The following is a 17,875-nucleotide window of genomic DNA, read 5'->3' as shown; positions in this document are numbered from 1 at the left end:
CTATGACTTATCCGGGACACTTTCTAACCAGCTTCAGTGTTGCTTTCGGTTTGCTCTTAGCTCAAAACGTCGGTGTGCCGATCATGTTTCAGAACATCGCCTGAACGTAGGGTCGCTCACGCTATAACTTCATTGGATAACCGTAGTACAAGGCAATCAGTCTGGACCAACACCATCGACCAGTTCTTTGGAGACAGGTCGGCACTCCCTGCTTTCAACGATTTGGCCCGTTCGCCGAGAGAGCGGGAGGCTGTCGTATCTGTCGCGATAATACAATGTTTCCTGCGACATGAGGTAATCGGACGATTAGCGTCGCGACGCGTGTCTAGCTGCAGCGGTTGGTCGCGTGATCGGGGAACGTCGCTTTCGCGCGATTTTCCCGCATCTCCGGGAGCCTAGCCCGTAGGAATTTCAGGAATCGCTGAACCCGCGTAGAAGGTTTCGATACACCTAACCGGGTAGCGCCGCTCCACCTCGCCTAGCCTCGTTCTATTCGTCTTTGAAGCCGACGCGACGAAGACGCTGTCACAGCGGATATTCGACGCTATTGCTGACTGTGAGTCTGGCACACCGACGCTCGACGAACGTGCGCACAGTCACAGATGTGGCTTACCGCCAACGCCGCGGAACAACGTTGCGTAACAGCCCCCGAGAATTCAGAAACGAAGACTAAACTGACGACATAAGGGACGGGGAAGCGGTAAAGTAGGAAGAAATACCAGGTGTTAACGCGAAAGGTCGCAATTTCCTTACGAGAACCGCTCGCGTAGATGTGACACCCTTCCTATGGCAGTTCAGATCTTCGATAAGGTTTATCTTGATGTCATAAAGCTGATTAACGAGGAGAAACGATGTTGCCGCATCGCTGAGAATAACGCTTTTCCAGGTACAGGAAAGTACGTCTTCTCGAAGTCGGATAACACCTCAAACGAAAGCACATCTCTCGTTTCGTTCTTTTCAAGGAGAAAAGTCTTCTTCCGAAAGCTGTCGGTCCCTGCAATCGTTTACCGCGAACTTCTTTAATCAGAGATTCTTTTCAAAAGGCTTCCGCCTCCACGCGCTTTCACGATTGTCGAGCAATTCCGACGGTCAGCTTTTTACTACCGAAATACTAACTTCAGCTTCACATTTCCCTGTACTTGCCAATCTTCGGCGAATTAGAGAGCGCGTAACCTTGAACGGTCGACGATTTTGAACGGTTCCAGTCCGTTGACGCGAGACTCGAATTTTACTCGAGTAAATTATCGTTATGCTTGGAGTGAAAGAAACTTTTTATACGATCTTTGTGAACTTGTGGAAAAATCGTTGCTATTTCTGCTCATTGTTGTATGTAGACACCTTCGAAATCTCTAGGTGATCGGCATTTTTAATTACCGCACAGTTTTTTGTTCGCTGGTAAAAATGAAACACGGAAAATTTATGTGTATACATAATAATCGCGTTTTGCGCTACGAGCGCTACGTGACGTCACATCACGCGCCGTCTTACGTCATTACGCGTGCCACGCAGAATTATGAAACACCGTGCGTGTAAACTTTTAACAATTCTTGAAAAATTTTCCTAATCCGGCGGCGGCTTACAATTGAATTCCGATGTAACGACAAGTTCAACATTAAACCAGAGTGCGATAGAATACGAAAGTGAAGAGGATACAATGGATGGATTCATTTCAGGGAAATCAATTATACATCGATCGAACGAATTTGAATAGAAAAAATTTCGCCAGCCTCGGATAAATATTTATATACAGTGCAGGGTGTAAAGTTCAAACAAAAGTGATTTAGTTGACTTCAAACAAACCTGTCGGCTTTTATTAGCCTTCTTTCTAATCCGTTCCGCAAACCTCGTATATAACGCACAAGAAATAATCACCACGACATTAAGAAGCCGGAAAATTATTTTCAATTCAAATTTTGTACCGCGCGCCAAAGCTATCCAAAATACAACATAGTCGATAATCCCATTGCGCGGAGTGAGTTGTTATAAAAACCAAACGCGCAGCTGTGCAAGCACTGAAACTAAGAAAACAAAAAAAAAAAAAAAAGAAGTAATTGAACCATATTTGCAAGGCATTGGTTAAAAACTACTCGTTTAAATAAACACATAAAACATTGCACTCGCCTGACCTAAATGATTCGAATAAATTATCGAAGTAGCGAAGTTTTCAACGCGTGGTCAAATTTTATTCTCCTTTAATTGAAAATTTCGTTCGTTCCAATCGAACGACGATTCTGCCCCGGTGTTTGCCCGCAGCGCGGAAAGACGTACGTTTCCGTTAATCGGTGTATCGGTAGAAAACGCTCACAGTTACGGCGAGAGTCGTCGCGCTGCGTTGCTGTTTCGCGTTGCCGACGCTCCGACTGACGCTGACGCCGCCGACGCTTGATTCCGAGACACGAGCGGTCGCCGGGACTGCGGGCCGCACTCCGTCGCGACTCGACGCCAGTCGCTGTTTAACTCGCGCAGCAGAAGCAGCTCCGGGCGTCCGAGTAAAACGCTCGACGCCTCCGCCTCCGTCTCGTTCCTTCTTCGCCGCGGCGTCTTATCGCTTTTAAACGGCGAGTATCCGACACGCGACGAGAGCCGGCGTGGAGATCGATTTACGTTTCGGAGTAAAATCGCCCCTCGTGTTTGCTTCAGAAACGGTGAAGCTGCCGTTGAGCGGCATCAGCATCGCTGCATCGGCGCCTGCGTCGAGTGAAACTTTCTGTTCGGTTTCAAACACACCGAACTAACCACCAACCGTCCTCTTCTGTGCAGTAACGGACTCTGCGGTTCAACGCGTCGCGTTGTTTGAGTGAAGAGGTGAATGAGTTACCCGGTTTCTTAGTACTGCGTACAGTTTTTACCCTGCAGGAATTACGTACCGATGTGCAGAAAATTGAACAAAAGTATGCACGCATGCGAGAAACGTGTAAACAAGTGCGATCGAGACTTTCGTTATCAATGAACGTTATCTATCGGTTCTTAGTTTGCTTTTAATTTTTTGTTTATCTTGTCCTCTTCTTTCTTCTTCTCTCGCTGTTTTTGTGCTCCGAGATGAACGACGCCAAGGAGAGTGCGATACTTGACGAGCTGAAAAGCGAGCGCCGAGTGTCCCGAAGATAATCTTTCGGAGGTTTTTCCCCGTTATCGTTGACTCCGTCATTCTTTCCATTACTCTGCCTCTCTTTATCTTTTACTTATCGCTAATCAACTTGGCGAAGACTTGGAGTAGACTCCTCGACGGTCGTGACAAACTCAAATAATCCGTCCGTAATTGCCGTTCAGTGTTACAGACTAGTAAATATTTGCTCTGAATGCGGGGAGCTGGATGAAAACTGGAAGAGCATTATATTTCGAAACGCGTTTGAAACCGTACCGTTGCAGATCGGTGCCCCTGCAGGACGGGAGGAACTATAATACAATATACCTCTGCAAAGAACGTAAAATTTTTTTTAATTTATCAGCGGTTGTGTAAAATATAATTCTGCGTCGCAAAAAGTTTCAACAAATATTTGTCGAGTCGTAAAGAAGTGTAACGAACCTATAATATCTGCAGCTGTGATACATTTGTATAATAATATCTTGTATCACGCATCGCAAGGAAGACTGTCACAAGCCGCCGTCTCGGAAGAAGCAGCAGCGCCTCCGTTTTTGAATTCGCATCACGTCCGATCCGCCTTGGCCTGGACCATTCTTACTCACGACAGTTTCCTCGACTTTTCCGTGTCTTTCAAAGTTCCGAAGACAGCCGACGATCCGTCATTCACGGTATCTCGCAACGGCGGCAGCAGCAACGTCGACTTTTATCAATGTCTCTGCCGAGAATCCATGCGGATAGCAAAATGTCAAGTGGTAAAGCGATAGCGGGATGACGCGTAGCGTTTTGCGCACATTTATCGCCGCCGTTTCGCAAGACCGAGGAAACTCCGCTCGTCGTGCAGTTGACGGAGGAAAAACTAATAGTTGTTTCGTTAGTGCTTACGCGATCGACGCTGCCGCAACACCGTCGCGGGATTAAAGTGGCTCTGCGGGGGTTGACGAGCTTTTACCGAGAAGAGAGCTTGAGTGTCAATATCGCTGAACTTTCGTTCGTGAATAATAAAGGGAAGAGGTGAATAATAAAACGTCTCATTCGAAGAGAGACCGCAAGGATTAAAAGCATTCGCCGGTAGTTGTTGCATATTGCTCAACGTGGAGACCGAGAAATGAACCTTTTCACCGCAAGTGCAATATCGCAGATAATAATTGTTTTTAACGCGGGTGAAAGTGTGGTTATGAATTACTGTCTTTGGACGATAAACACCACGTCCGATTATGCAGTTAAAGAAAGCAATGCTTAAGATATTTGATCAATGTAAGTTTCATTTTTTCCGTTTTTTAGTTCTACCCTTTTTTTTTTCTTTCTTTTTTTCGCATACACTTTCATTCTTGCCATATCTCCCTCTCGACTTTCGTTCTCTTCTTTATCTTTACCATGTCTAATAATTTTCACCTCTCACAATCGGGTCGTCACCCAATCTATTCTTGTATTCTCCGACCGGATGCAGACCTCTTTTTCCTCTCGTTGACCGCTCCTCCCCCTCCACACCATCTTTACACCAATGCCCACGCTTCGCTATGTTGCTCAAACTTTCGATAAATTGATGATTTTCGTACAGCACGTGACGCATGTCTCGCCTTCCTCGATCACGGACTCGTTCCAATCGCTCTCACCTCTGTCCAACCTTGATGCGATTATCGCCAAAGTTCGAAGATTGGCATTCGGTGTAATTCATCGGTACCACAGTAATATTCACGCAAATCGTTCACCAGGCCCGTCTTTCCTCCAAACACCATAGAAACTGACCCGCGATATTGTCCAGGATTTTTGTGTAACTCCAGCCTCTACTCGCAACACAGGAAGATTGTTCGAATTCATCAAAATACGCACGCACTCATCGTTACGCAGTCAGTGATTCCACTACGCTTAGCACGGGTCCCATTAGCGTGCCACGGGGTCGCAATAGCGTAATAACGAGCCCTGATTACCATAAAATATCTGCCTTCGAAAGTACCTCCTCTCGTACCGTAAACTCGCTTCCAAGAGCTTCCTCTTTTTTTTTCAAAACTATTTCCGCAAGATGCGTACTCGTTTATAGCTATTATGATCTAGGCCATCTTGCGCGTCCGATCAGGATACGAGCGTTCAACTCAACGAGTTTCCAATTGACGATGTCACGTTGCAGTATCGCGGTGTGTCGTCGTTTTACCTTTTTTTTTAATTTTTTTTTTCTTTTTTATTATTCAATTGCTTTGTCTCTCGGACCATCGTTTCGTTTCGTTCCCTCATTTTCCTATTTGACTGCAAATTTATTACAGCAACATGCCAACAGTTCATATTATAGCCATATCAAGCAAGGCACCGTGGCGATCACGTCCGACAGCAATGTAGCACCATTACGCAGTGCATACACACTTTGCATTGTCGCGCATATGACATGTAGAGTTGAACGTACCATCGTGCCCTACCGACGATTAGTCTGCTTGGTCGACGGTCATTCTACGGGTCATTACTCACATGTCTCCGTTTGTCTTTCTTCCTCTTATATTTTGATTTTTTTTGTAAAATCTTTAGAGTCGAGTATACAACTCGTCTCCGATACCCTGACAATGAGTGACCGAGATGCGCGACAGTCACATACGTCAAACGATATATATACATATTGAATAGTTCAAGTTTTATATCCATATATACATATGTGGAGGTAGAGTTTGCCCGCGAAGAAGAGGGTTGGTCTCGCTGCAAGGCAAAAGGTTTCTTATATCGCGAGATCGTCGCGGACGATTAGGGGAAATCGATCCGCAGAGGTGCGGCCGCCGCCGTGGATATAATCTTTCGCCTCGCAATATATTATACAATACAATAGCGGAAATTGAAAGCAAATAAAAGATTAGAGATCGAAAACAACGCGGGCTGGAGAGGATCTTGATCGAGGTATGGAGGTATCTCGCATCGTCGAAGCGCCCAGAGCAGACACTCTGCCAAGGTTTGTCGTTAGGCTCTTTTCTGCAACTGGAATAATAGGTAAACCAGCTCTTGTGGCTCTCGGTCTCTTTGAGTACGACAACGACGACGACGATGACGACCAGTGACGCAACCCGCATCAATGCGCTGTTACCTTGGCTAATGCAAATGTCTGTACACTGTCATTGGATGGCCGCCTGTGCAGTGTCTGACACATACACGTTATATGTGTGCGTGTGTGTCTCCTTTCGCGTGTATAATGTTATAGATATAATGCGTCTACGCGACACGACCACTATTCGTAATCGTAATCATAAACACGCGTGGCCCGTGTGTCGTGTCGATACGATAATGCTTATGCCATCCGTGTAACGTGCGAGGTACACCTGTAATCTCCTGCAATTTATTTACTCGCCCGATTCTCGTATATTATCGCTACTCAACGCACATTTTTCACTGCTAGGTTGAAATTTCTCTGTTTCGTACTCTGTGCTCGAAAATTGCATAACTCTTGAGTCGAGGGTCGGACATTCGATCGAAGAAATTATAAATTTAACACATGGGGATGAAATTGTAAAGAAAATGAATTTTAATGACTGTAGTATTTTCTTTTAAACAATCAGAATCAATAGAGATGACTCGAAACATTGCCGAAGATGTATTTGTACGGCGTGGATTGGAAATCGAATGGAAATTGTTGACAAGTCTTGCGGTAAACGCTGAATGACTTCAATTCGTTAAAATCTTATCGATTTTCATCTTATCACGTGTTTTCATTGATTTTTAAATACTTCGAGCGTTCCAGATGATTTCCAGTGACTGTGATTCTATACATAGAATCCAAAAATGATTGAAAATCGTTGGAAATTAGAGTCGACACTGGAAATCACAAGAAATTTCCGAAATCAATGTCGACGAACCGGAGTCGAGTCAACTGTTTGATTTCCAAGCGAATGCTCAATCGTCCAGAGCGAATGTGACCTGCTTACTTATTGTCAGTTTCGAAGTCCAGGAAGTGAAGAAAACAACGGTCACGTGGTCACATGCCCGGTACCGACGCGACGCCAAAGTCCGACAGAGAACGCGTGCTGTCGAAAACGGCGCTGCGGCTTCGAGGAGCGGCAGACCGCGAAGGCGTCGTTGTGTTGCCGATCATAGAGAATGAAAAAGACGAGCGAGAGATCGCGTCGTCGGGAACAAGTGGCGCCTGGACCCCGGAGAAGAGGGGCGGACCCACCTCCTGTGGTAATTTGTTATTCCGCGAGGCGGGTGACAGCCTCGTTTTCTCCGAGGAGCCGAGGAGGTTACGCTCCAACCTTGCGGATTAGGAGGCAACTTTTACGTACGTACGTATAGCGTTGAATCGGGAAGCTCGACTTTCAATATTAATCTCGAACCTCTCTCGGCTAGCGCATAATCAGAGGGTTGGGGGGGCGCTAATGGCGATGCTCGTGGAAACCGAGCGTGGCAATAATTTAGGACGAACCAACTTCCCCGGGAGGCGGATCCTGTTATTCTATGCAGTGCAAGAAGTTGCCGTCCCTCGTACAAGAACACTTGGTTACCTGCAAGCCGGCTCTGCGCTGCCTGTGGTAAAGGGTAACACGGACAAACGTCGCGCGTATGAAAAACGAACAGCTCTTTAGGGAAATCTATACCCACCTTCTTTGCCGTGCTTCGTTGTGACATTACGCAGGAGATATCGTAGAGTGAAAAATTCAGTCCAAGGCCTTCGCCCGACTGCTCGATATTTGTATTCTCTTTCAACCTGTATTTCGACTCTTACCAGACCTCGCATATATTTTTTCTTTATCTCATTTTTACCAGCAAATCGATTCTCCCTCGTCTTCGCGTATCTCAGTGACGTCGCGTTATCGTCGGTGTCACTGCCAATGGCAATCTGCACACTCGTTATTTCACTCCGGGTGTTTTCTTTCGCCCTGTAAATTACGGTTACGAAATTTTACACCAATTCGATTGATTGCGTATAGTCATGCAGAGTTAAAGAGACTCGACTAATCTTCGTCAATAAAAGTTACTTCTACACGTTTCATATACCGACACTTATGTGCGCGTGAGGTTTGAGTGATTGGTTCTACGGCCCGTGACGAAGTCCAAGGTCGATAGGTTTTGCTCAACTTTCACTACAACTCACGTGCCGAAGTTCAAACGTAGGTTGGATATATTTTTGCCAAAATCGTTCCGCATGCGACTCACTGAGACCGGGACAACTCTGAATGTGAGAACGATACAGTTTCCTTCGCAATCCGAAGCGTAATATCAATCGCCGTATATGGCAAGGGTATGCAAAAGGCGTGCTTATACAACTGTCTTACAGTTAGCTGAATTGGCTGTTGAGAGCAGTTTTTGTCCGATCGGCGATTAATCTCATCGGAGGCAGATTCCTACGACGATAATGCCGAGATGCAGGACTTACCGATCGATTCAGAGCCGCGATTACGCTACCAACAAGAGCAAGAGTATCGGGTCTAATTCCTCATTTGGAAATTTGATTCATCGCCGTGTCGTTATTATCCTCGTTTGTTGTTAATCAGGCGTGGTGCGCTCTCCGAATTACGTATTTACAAATTCCGGTTGCCAAATTTCGAGTGGTGAAAAACGTAGACGCGGGAAAAGAAGAATAACTTTTTTTGCGGATCGACCACGGCGCCAATTAATCCTTTTCAGACCTTTTTCTAGACACAAAAAATGACCATTCCAAAGAAAAAGAAAACACTAGGAAGAGTTCGTTATCTGAACGACTCGCTTCGTCATCATCCAGGCAGAATTTTATTCAAGCACCGATTTCTGGTCACGTAGATCAGGACGCGTGGCACCATCGGATACCCGGCCAATGAATTATTCCGATGAAATATCTGCACGGTCGAGGTCGTTCGCTGCTGCTGTTGCTGCTGGTGTAGTAAGAAAAAATCGAAAGATTGCGCCATTTGCTTAGGGGGGGAAAAACCCCAACAGACGAAAGACGAAGGTTATTGTTTAGTCGATTAATTTTTTTTACAGGAAGTTGTACATACTTAACACCCTCTATTTTACCTTTTTTCCTTTTTTTTTCCGTCCATCTCATGTTAAAAACTTCTGTTCGTATGTACTCGCTGTTTTTTTTTACAACGAAATTTCGCGACATTGAAACACGCCGACCATTGTTCGCTATCATGAAAATACATCACGTTGGGATTGGCGATGTTGCAACAGTAACGATGCGTGTATCGATGAGAAATTGTTACACCGTAGTTTTATACGAGGCTGAGATTAGTGACGTTAACTTAGCGTAACATCAGGAATAAAATCATTACTGTACAATTTCTGAATAACTTTCCAAGGACTGGGCTTTTAAAAATATGAGTATGTTCTGTTTATCGTGTTTTATCAAATTTCAGACGACCCTATAAGTGCGAAGTAATGATTTCTCCTGAAAATCCAACGTTACTAACTTCATCTTGATAGTTTTAGCGATCGTCTGAAATTCAATATAAATCATAACAAAGCACGTTACATAATATTTTGAAAACGCAACACCTTCAGAACTATTTTGCATGTTGAAAAATGTAGTGAATTTTTGCCCAACGTTTCGTTATACGTCACGTTGCTATACGCGTAATCAAAGATATCAGAGTACAGTCGCAGTGCTCCATGCCTTATTGCAATATAATTCTTATTCATATTAAAATTCCGAACTTCTCATAAGGTCGATATATATATGCTGCACGTACAGCAAATCCGTGCCCGAGCCGTCAGCTGTGCGATAGTAGGTATATTTTTTCGATAAAAACGTATAGGTATATACGCGTGTAAACCACACGCTCGTTCTTACGATACGGCACTCGAGCGTACGCGTAATGAGCTCGGGGTCCGATAGGCGATTAATCTGGTGACGATAATCGGGCGGAGTTTTTTATTTTTCTTATTTTTAACCAAACCGCCGGGCTCCCTCTTCCGGTTCATATCGGGTCGGGTAAAACAGCCAGGCTTGCGTCACCTCGCGCTAACTGCCGGTGCGATAAGGCTCAGAGGAAGTCGGTTCGGCATGGGCCGGTTGATTAGGGGGCGTTGAAAACGTCGGGCCCCTCGCCTTGGGTCGCTCGGATCGGCTGGCCGCAAGGTCCTTCGGCGCAAGCCGGTGTGGTAATAAATGCCGAGAGCAGGGAACATTGAACTTGACACGAAGGCGCGCAACGTTTGCCGAGAGCACGTGGAGAGGGGGGGGACGAGGAGTCGGCCAGCCGGTTTTCGCCAATTCAAGGGCCTCAAGGCCCGGCCGAACGTACGTCGCGATTACGATAAATCTTTGCCGCGCAAAACGACGCGCTCCGCGTCCGTTGCTGCGCTGTGGAAATCGACCTTTTTGCAAGCCGTTTCAAGGTCACTTCTGGTCGAGCCTCCGAGAGAGAGACGATGATTTGTTTTTTTTTTTTACTCCTCTTTTTATCGTCCGTTCACTTCGGATCGGCTTCGTTATACGGTCGTGTCGCGTTGTAAGGCCCCACGATATGGGACCGCTTCTTGCCGGACAAGCTTGCACCGATTCCTCTCATTCTACCCGAGGATCTCAACCGAAGACTCCGCGACCGGACGGTTTCGCCGAGGATTCCTGCAGCATATTTTATACTTACTTGTTATGTAATCCCCCTTACAGCTCCGCTAACGGCTTCGTAAAGCCAGTCCGACTAGTTGCGTGGACGGAAACGATTTGAGATGACTATTACAACGTTTTCGGTAGAACGTATCCTCACTTTACCGACTATTTTTCATTTGGCAATTTTGAGACGGTTTACGGATGGATAATCGGACGCTGCAAGATCGCTGTACAACGACGATGTGATGTGAACACGTTTCAAACGAAACGGTTTATGCTTTTCGTTTCCCGCAAGGAAGACCTCCGATGTACATACATATTATATAGACGGTGCACATAGACATGAGAATGTTGCATTTTCCGCGAGCAACGTCTAGTCGTCGAGGATGAGGATCGAATCGAAGCAACGCGACTTGACGCAAGTGGATGTATACATATTTACGTAAGGATGCGTCGACTATGTCCTACGTGCAAGATGCTCGGTACAGCGTTTATTATACAAAGAAAGTACAAATGTGTGGTTTAAAAACACTACAGGACTCGTCTCTCCGTTTTCACCGAGCAGCGGCCCATTCACTCAGCTCATTTATAAATCTGAGGTTTGAATACCTTATCGCGAATCAAAGGATTTTTACTTATTCCGAAACAGTAACGATGGTTCCAAATCGTTCACATTCGATCTACATCAGTTTTCGCCGATCTACGGTTCGCCAAATGATTTTCAACGACGCCTCAGCGTTCTACGCAATCGCGTTTCGCGCTTTCACCGTCAGCTTCTCGATGCCACTGCAACGATTTCCATCGTTCGAGCTATCGCTTGCAGGAGAAAAAAAAAAAAATAAAATAAAATAAAAAAAAATCCCGCAGGATCAACGAAGCATTGTGAATTCGTTGGCGGATTGATAGACGAGTTTCGTGCCCGGCGGCAATCGGCGGCGAGTATCAGCTGACTGCGGCGACTCACGATCGGCTCTCTCGGCGGTCGTTCGCTGCGCCTTTGCTAGCTCACTCGCTCGCGTTTGTCCGCCTGCTACGAGTAGACAGATAGGTCAGCTTGGCGCCGCCAAGACGAGGCTCGCTTGCCACACGAAGGCCGTTCATGCTCAAATCTATATATTTACTTTAGATGCCTTGCAACGTGCGCTACGTACCGCAACCTCCTTTGTATCTAGGTATGTGCGATGGGTAGGTGCGTTACGTGTATATCTCGTCAGGTAGAAATGCATAAGGAGAAAGCGAGAGAGAGAGAGAGAGAGAGAGACTGAGAGAAAAGATGACTCGGGGTGGATTTTCTCCGTGTTCAAAACTTTTTTCATTCGTCTCCATCTTCGTGCGTATGGCATGCGCGTATGTTTCATACCTCCCGATCCTCTCTCGCTAGATCACCGTTTCACCAGTTTCACGTATCCCCCGTTATTTCGTACGGTTCTTCACCGTTTATAGGTATATATACACGATATCTGCGTATGCGTGTTATGTCTCCGTTTTCCCTCGCTCCCTTATTCTAATTTTGTTTTTTTCATTTTTATCTTGTGAGTTTACGATTTGATCTATTCGCTAGTCGCGGTAATTTATTCTTATCATTACTGCTGTTATAATTATTCATATTATTGGTATTATTGTAATTATTATTTCTCGGTAAGTTTTGCTGGCACAGATAAGAAAACGTTGTTATGTATTTTAATTACGCCAACGTACAATGTGTACATGCATGCAAATATTTGTATTTACTGTACTGTATGGATACACGTATGACTTTATGGTAATCTCACATTGCCGCTGGATGAATTGTCAATTATGGTTGTCGTCATGTTGTTCACGCGTTACATGTACGTACATGTATCTACATAATGTACAGATAATTACAAAAACTAGCAATACACTACACTTTGTTCGCATAGCTGCAGAGGCATTGCTTTCTGGATTCGTTCTCATAGCGACGAAGTTGTGAGTGATTTCCTTTTTTTTTTTTTTACTTCAATTTTCTTCATGTTGTAACAAAAGAAAAATTAATAATAGAATAAACGAATACAGGTGGATAAATAAACGAGAGAGGTGGCGATGTTTGTTTCGCGAGAGAAAAATATAACGAGTACGGGTCAAGATTGGTGGCGAAAAACACGAAACTCTGTTGCACCGACAGCTCGTCAAGGGTCGAAAGGTTGTTCCGTATTCGGTACAAAGAAGTACAAAGTGAACAGTGAAGTGAAGTGGGGTGAAGCAAGTAAGTGCAGGTGATTCGTGATGGGTATGGGGCAAACCCTGAACATGTGTAGAGACGTCAACGCCTGTTTCGAGCAAAAGAGTAAGCAAATGACTACTCGAATTTTTAAATTGGGTGTCGCGAAAAAAAGTGGGAAACTACGACGAATTATAGATTATCATTTTTTAAGGAGGAAAGGGAAATGGTATTACGTATCAACTAATTAGCTCGAACGGTGAATGTAATTTGAAGGACGCGATGCAGTCATAGGTGGAAAGTTTCCTCGTGCTGCACTGAACGACGTTGTCATTATTTCGGTTTTTTTTTTTTTTTTTTTTTTACCAATCGAAGAATAAGACTTCGATCAGAGTCATTTCGTAAATTTCTGGAAGGGCAACGGTTTATTCATCTTCTAAAGTACTGATTTTCGACTTCGGAACAATAATGTTATTATCCACGTGCGTCTCGTCGCGTAAGCGTGAGTTACGACTCCGTGTCGGATATTACACATCGACTTTGGAATTTCCCCCTTCTTATAACTACGGATTACCTTCTTATCGTCTTCGATGAAGCGTCACGTTCGACGCTCGCATATGATATACATATATTTGCGGAATAATTCACAGCTGTGATAAGGTCTCGTGATCGAAGTAATCGGAACGACGATCGTCGAACGATTGTTGGTTTTTTTCGTCGAAATGTGAAACGTGAATGATAAATAAACAAGTATATTCAGCCATCGAATCGCAATCGCATGTCACGCGTTAATTCCAGTTTACCTGTGCATTGTGAAATACCTGTAGACTTTTGTACTAATTATTATAATGTGAAATTTATGTAAAATTTTTTGCAAATCTTTGAGATAAATCAACGAACCTCCATTAAATTGTCGTTTTTTCCTACCATGCGGTATACAGCTATCATGGAAATGTTTCATGGCTTTCGACAATGTTGAATCTTTACTCGATTATATATAGAAAAAATTCTAACAATAAGAAAATGAGGCGATTAAAGTTATTTTTTGTGCCCCTTTTTCCGGATGGAATCGCGACGGTTAATCGTATCACAAAGAGCATTGCAAAATGTCTGTAAAAGAAACTTCAATCGGCCACTAGAAACGAGCGGTAATTTTTTTCTTTTATATATATATATATATATATATATATATATATATACACACACATACACGTAAGGAATTTATCGCATTTTCGTCCCTGTAGGTAAAAACTTTTTATTCGTTCTATATCTTTGGCCTCAAACAAGAAAGATCGTTTGAAAAGTTGCACCTGCATCAGTCAAAGTCGCGGTTGCAGAAACGGCGCTGTGTAATACTACGATATAAAAACCGTACGTAACACCGTTCTGCATCCAAAGGGTGAAACGGAATTGGCATAACAGGTATAATGGAAATCCTCTGGTATTCAAATCTCGCTGGTCGTTTAGAGAACTAGGTGCTATTTTCCGAGTCAGTGAATCTTGATTCCGATGTACGGTGCGAGAATCATTACGGTGGCGTTCTTGTCTTAATGAGAAAATTGCGGAAGGTGGGTAAAAGGTGGTAAACACAGAACAGCTAGCCGGATTAAAACGGCGACGTTGCTTCACGATCTTACGAGAGCCGGTAAATACGCGGTAGATTGTTATTTCCTCTCTCTCTCTCTCTCTCATCTCTGTTCAAAGACGGTGTACGATGTACAGTGATTCACAGGCTGCTCTGGAGTGAAAAAATAAAATGAGTGTATAAGATTGGGAGAAAAAGCAAAAGCAGAAGCAAAAAAAAAAAAAAAAAAAAAAGAAAAATTGAAATAACAGAACAAACAACAAAGAAAAGCTTGCGCGATATTTCTTGCGGGTAGATATATGTATAACCGTATACTCACTCACTTACTCATCGTTCGTACAACTGCGCTTGGTTTTAAACTCGAAAAACATCTGAGAATGCTTCAAACCCGATTATCATTACGTACATGTTGCGCGTGCTGCATGTACCAACGTCTCTTGACACAAGGCTTATAGCCATCTGCAGGTGTAACACGATCTTTGCGCCTGACCTGACTCAACCGATATCAGCACGTCGGAGACGAAAACGCGGCGGGGAGAGAAGAAGAGAAAAAGAGAGAGAGAGAGAGAGAGAGAAAGAGTTGAAAAGAAAAGGAAAAAGGAAAAAAATTCCACCGACGACGAGAGACTCACATCCCCTAGTGGTGAAAATAATTCGCGAGCGTTATCGCACTCTTATCTGATTTACGATACCTACGTCGTACGTAACGCATTGGATGCTTTGTGCGATCTCGCACGATCCTCGAGTTGAACATCTTTTTTCCGACGTATTTACGCGCTGATGGATCGATGGGTGGTTGAGTTTTCGTCTTGTTTGTTTTTTTTTTTCATTTTTTTTTATCTCTTTTGACCTTCCCTCCAATACTGATAAATTTATATTACGAGTATACGTAACATAAGTTTGCCATCTACTCACATTTCGCCTGCTCAAAGCGATAATGTTACCAGTAGCGCGTACGTATCGCCAGAAACCAAGAACAGCGGCATCATTTTTTAAACTGTATAACTCGGGAGGCTGCGCGTGCTAAAAATCTGGTCAGTGCTAAAATCGTATTCTACGTAAGCGGGATCTCGGTTTATTTTGTGGAAAATGCGTCGCGGATCGTTGTTATATGGATACGTTTAAAGTTTCGGATCAATTCATCACCGCGCACGTTATGTGATATTTGGTCGACCGCGTGATATAAAAGTTTGGATATACCCATGTGTGTGTGTGTGTGTGTAAAAAAAAAGAAAGTAAACTGAAACAAAAATAGCATAATAAATAAATTTATAAAAGTTCAACTTCGCCTCGTGAAGTAATGGGTCGATAAAACGGTAGTTATAAAGAGTAAAACGATTATACAAATAAATCATTCAAAGTTGTTGAATTCTTACGGTTAATGGAAGCAAATTACACGTTATACAGCGGCTGGATAGAAAAAGATGGCGGCAGCCGACGGTGCCACTCGTATATTCGAAAAGTGAACGATTCCCAGTAGCGTTGAATCATTTATTAGAAATCATCGGCGGCATGTCGGAGAGCGAGCGAGGAGACCTAATAATTACATTCAAGTTAATTAATTTCATTTGACACTATGTCATTAAGTGGCGCCTGCATGACGAATGCAATGTTCGCTCTGCGGTGTGGAAAAAGAATTGAATAAAAGAAAACGAAAGAAATAGCGGGGGAGAAAAAATAGGACAGAAATTAAAAGTTCATTATATACATACATACCTGTACAAAAATATTCAAGGAATTACGTGTTGTTGCAATTTGCCAAGGGTCGCAATAAAATATTTACAACTGTGTAAAAATGTTACTCCCTCGGCGTGTGTTGTAATAATTAATATGTGTGCATTATACACCCTTGTAATACGCCGTAACATATTTTACATCGTTACACCGTCCTCCCCCATACGTTATACAAAGATAATTAGTTTTATACGGAATCGCAATTATAAACAGTTTTTACTTAACGTTCTCGCATTCGCAGATTGTATTATAACTGTGCCTGTATATTTAATTGTCGCATTCCATGAATAAAACTTCTCTGTAACACGTATTTATACTGCGTATATTATACTGCACGTTTTCTCGTACGTATAAATAAGAAATTCGGAATCTGGGACACGTATAGCAGAGGTTCAAAGTTAGCTAAGTATTGTCCATCATTTTCGACGAGCTTTGCGGATATATTTTAAGAATTTAAACAGAAAAAATTCAATTCTACAGTAGATGGTTTATTTTTTATGGTTTTACACGTTCCATTAAACTGTATATAGACTTTTTGTTTTCTTTGCTTCAATTACCGCGCTCAAATTCTGGACTACGTATATTGGGAATGGAAATTTTCGCCCTGTATAACGAATCTAGCGCATGTGAAGCGACGCCGAAGCAACAGTCTTTCCACAAAACTTGAGTAAACAATGTGTGTGCGTGTGTGTGTGTCTGTTCATATACACCTCTGCGGGAGGTAATTTCCTTCAGATAATCGAATATCTTTTTAGAAAGATTTCGTCGATCCGCTACCAACTGGCGTATAGTATACCTATAACTCGAAACGCGGTATTCCGTAATTATCCGAGAAAAAATTGACGAGTTTCTTCAATCCTGCGGGAAAAACGTTCGCAAAGTATTCGTTATTTTGAAACTCAAGCAACTGCAGCGTAATAATCGATACCTTCGTTTCATTGGCATAATTCATATCGTTAATTTTCCCTTTTGACTCTGACATTTGTAATTCAATTTCTGATTCACCACCGCCGTCGTTGTCCCCTTCATGTTTGCGGAATAACCGCCCTCGGCAAGCCCTGAATGTTTGATCCGGAAGACGAGGATCAGCGATCGAAGCGCCCGTATAATTGATTGGGTTTATCGGATAACTCCCCAAAGATATTATGCACATTATGGCAGGAGTGTATAACTTAGCTAGGTATTACAGGTATATAGGTATGTACACAAAATGTAAGGTAAATAGTTGCGACGTACGTTGCAGGCAAGTTTTTACGGAAAAAAATATCTTCGCTTCTCTGAAATTTTTATTTTTTTTTTTCTCCTTCTTAACATTCCTTTTTGTGGAATATTATAATTCATTATTATATTTGTACACGTGTGAAAATTATCCTCATTCCCACGGTGAAACAGTCGACCGCAGCTATCTACATATCGTTAAACTTGGGAGTTTCAAGTTGCGCGTTGCCGGTTTTATTTCACCGTGTTTCTTTTTTATAACTCTCGGTTTTTCTTCCGGAAATCTCCACGGTATTTCCGTCCGTATTTATAATACACGCGGTTACGATCGGTCGGTGAAATCTTAACGCGTATGCATATCCGTAGGAAAATCACTCTGGTGTGGAAAAAAAGTATCACGTATGCAAAATTGAAAGCAGAAATTAAACTCCGCGATTAATCGCCGGATCACCGAAGGAAAAATTTACAGGCATTCTGTTAATTTATTATCGCATTATATTTCTCAGTTGCGTTCGGTAACCGCGTGAGAGTAACAACGAATTACGGCGAAGAAGGTAAACGTCGGCGATGGCAGGC

At 43.3% G+C, this 17,875-nt stretch overlaps 1 protein-coding gene across 7 annotated transcripts in view; it reads left to right on the top strand.

Annotated features, from left to right (window-relative positions):
- LOC124224021 (dual 3',5'-cyclic-AMP and -GMP phosphodiesterase 11) overlaps window positions 1-17,875 on the top strand; it is a 92,717-nt gene that overhangs the window by 51,575 nt on the left and 23,267 nt on the right. Inside the window, exons 1-2 of one of the 7 annotated variants that reach the window (XM_046636505.1) lie at window positions 2,456-4,339; window positions 12,618-12,888. The exons of 5 other annotated variants lie outside the window; for them this stretch is intronic. In XM_046636505.1, coding sequence (XP_046492461.1) covers window positions 12,828-12,888 — 61 coding nt within the window. In that variant the 5' untranslated portion in view covers window positions 2,456-4,339; window positions 12,618-12,827. Of the gene's footprint in view, window positions 1-2,455; window positions 4,340-12,617; window positions 12,889-17,875 lie in introns of those variants that run through there. One more of the 7 variants, XM_046636506.2, reaches the window with a different exon arrangement.

This window comes from Neodiprion pinetum, chromosome 1, assembly GCF_021155775.2.
Source record: "Neodiprion pinetum isolate iyNeoPine1 chromosome 1, iyNeoPine1.2, whole genome shotgun sequence".
NCBI lineage: Eukaryota > Metazoa > Arthropoda > Insecta > Hymenoptera > Diprionidae > Neodiprion > Neodiprion pinetum.
This window is presented reverse-complemented; position numbering and strand designations above follow the sequence as displayed.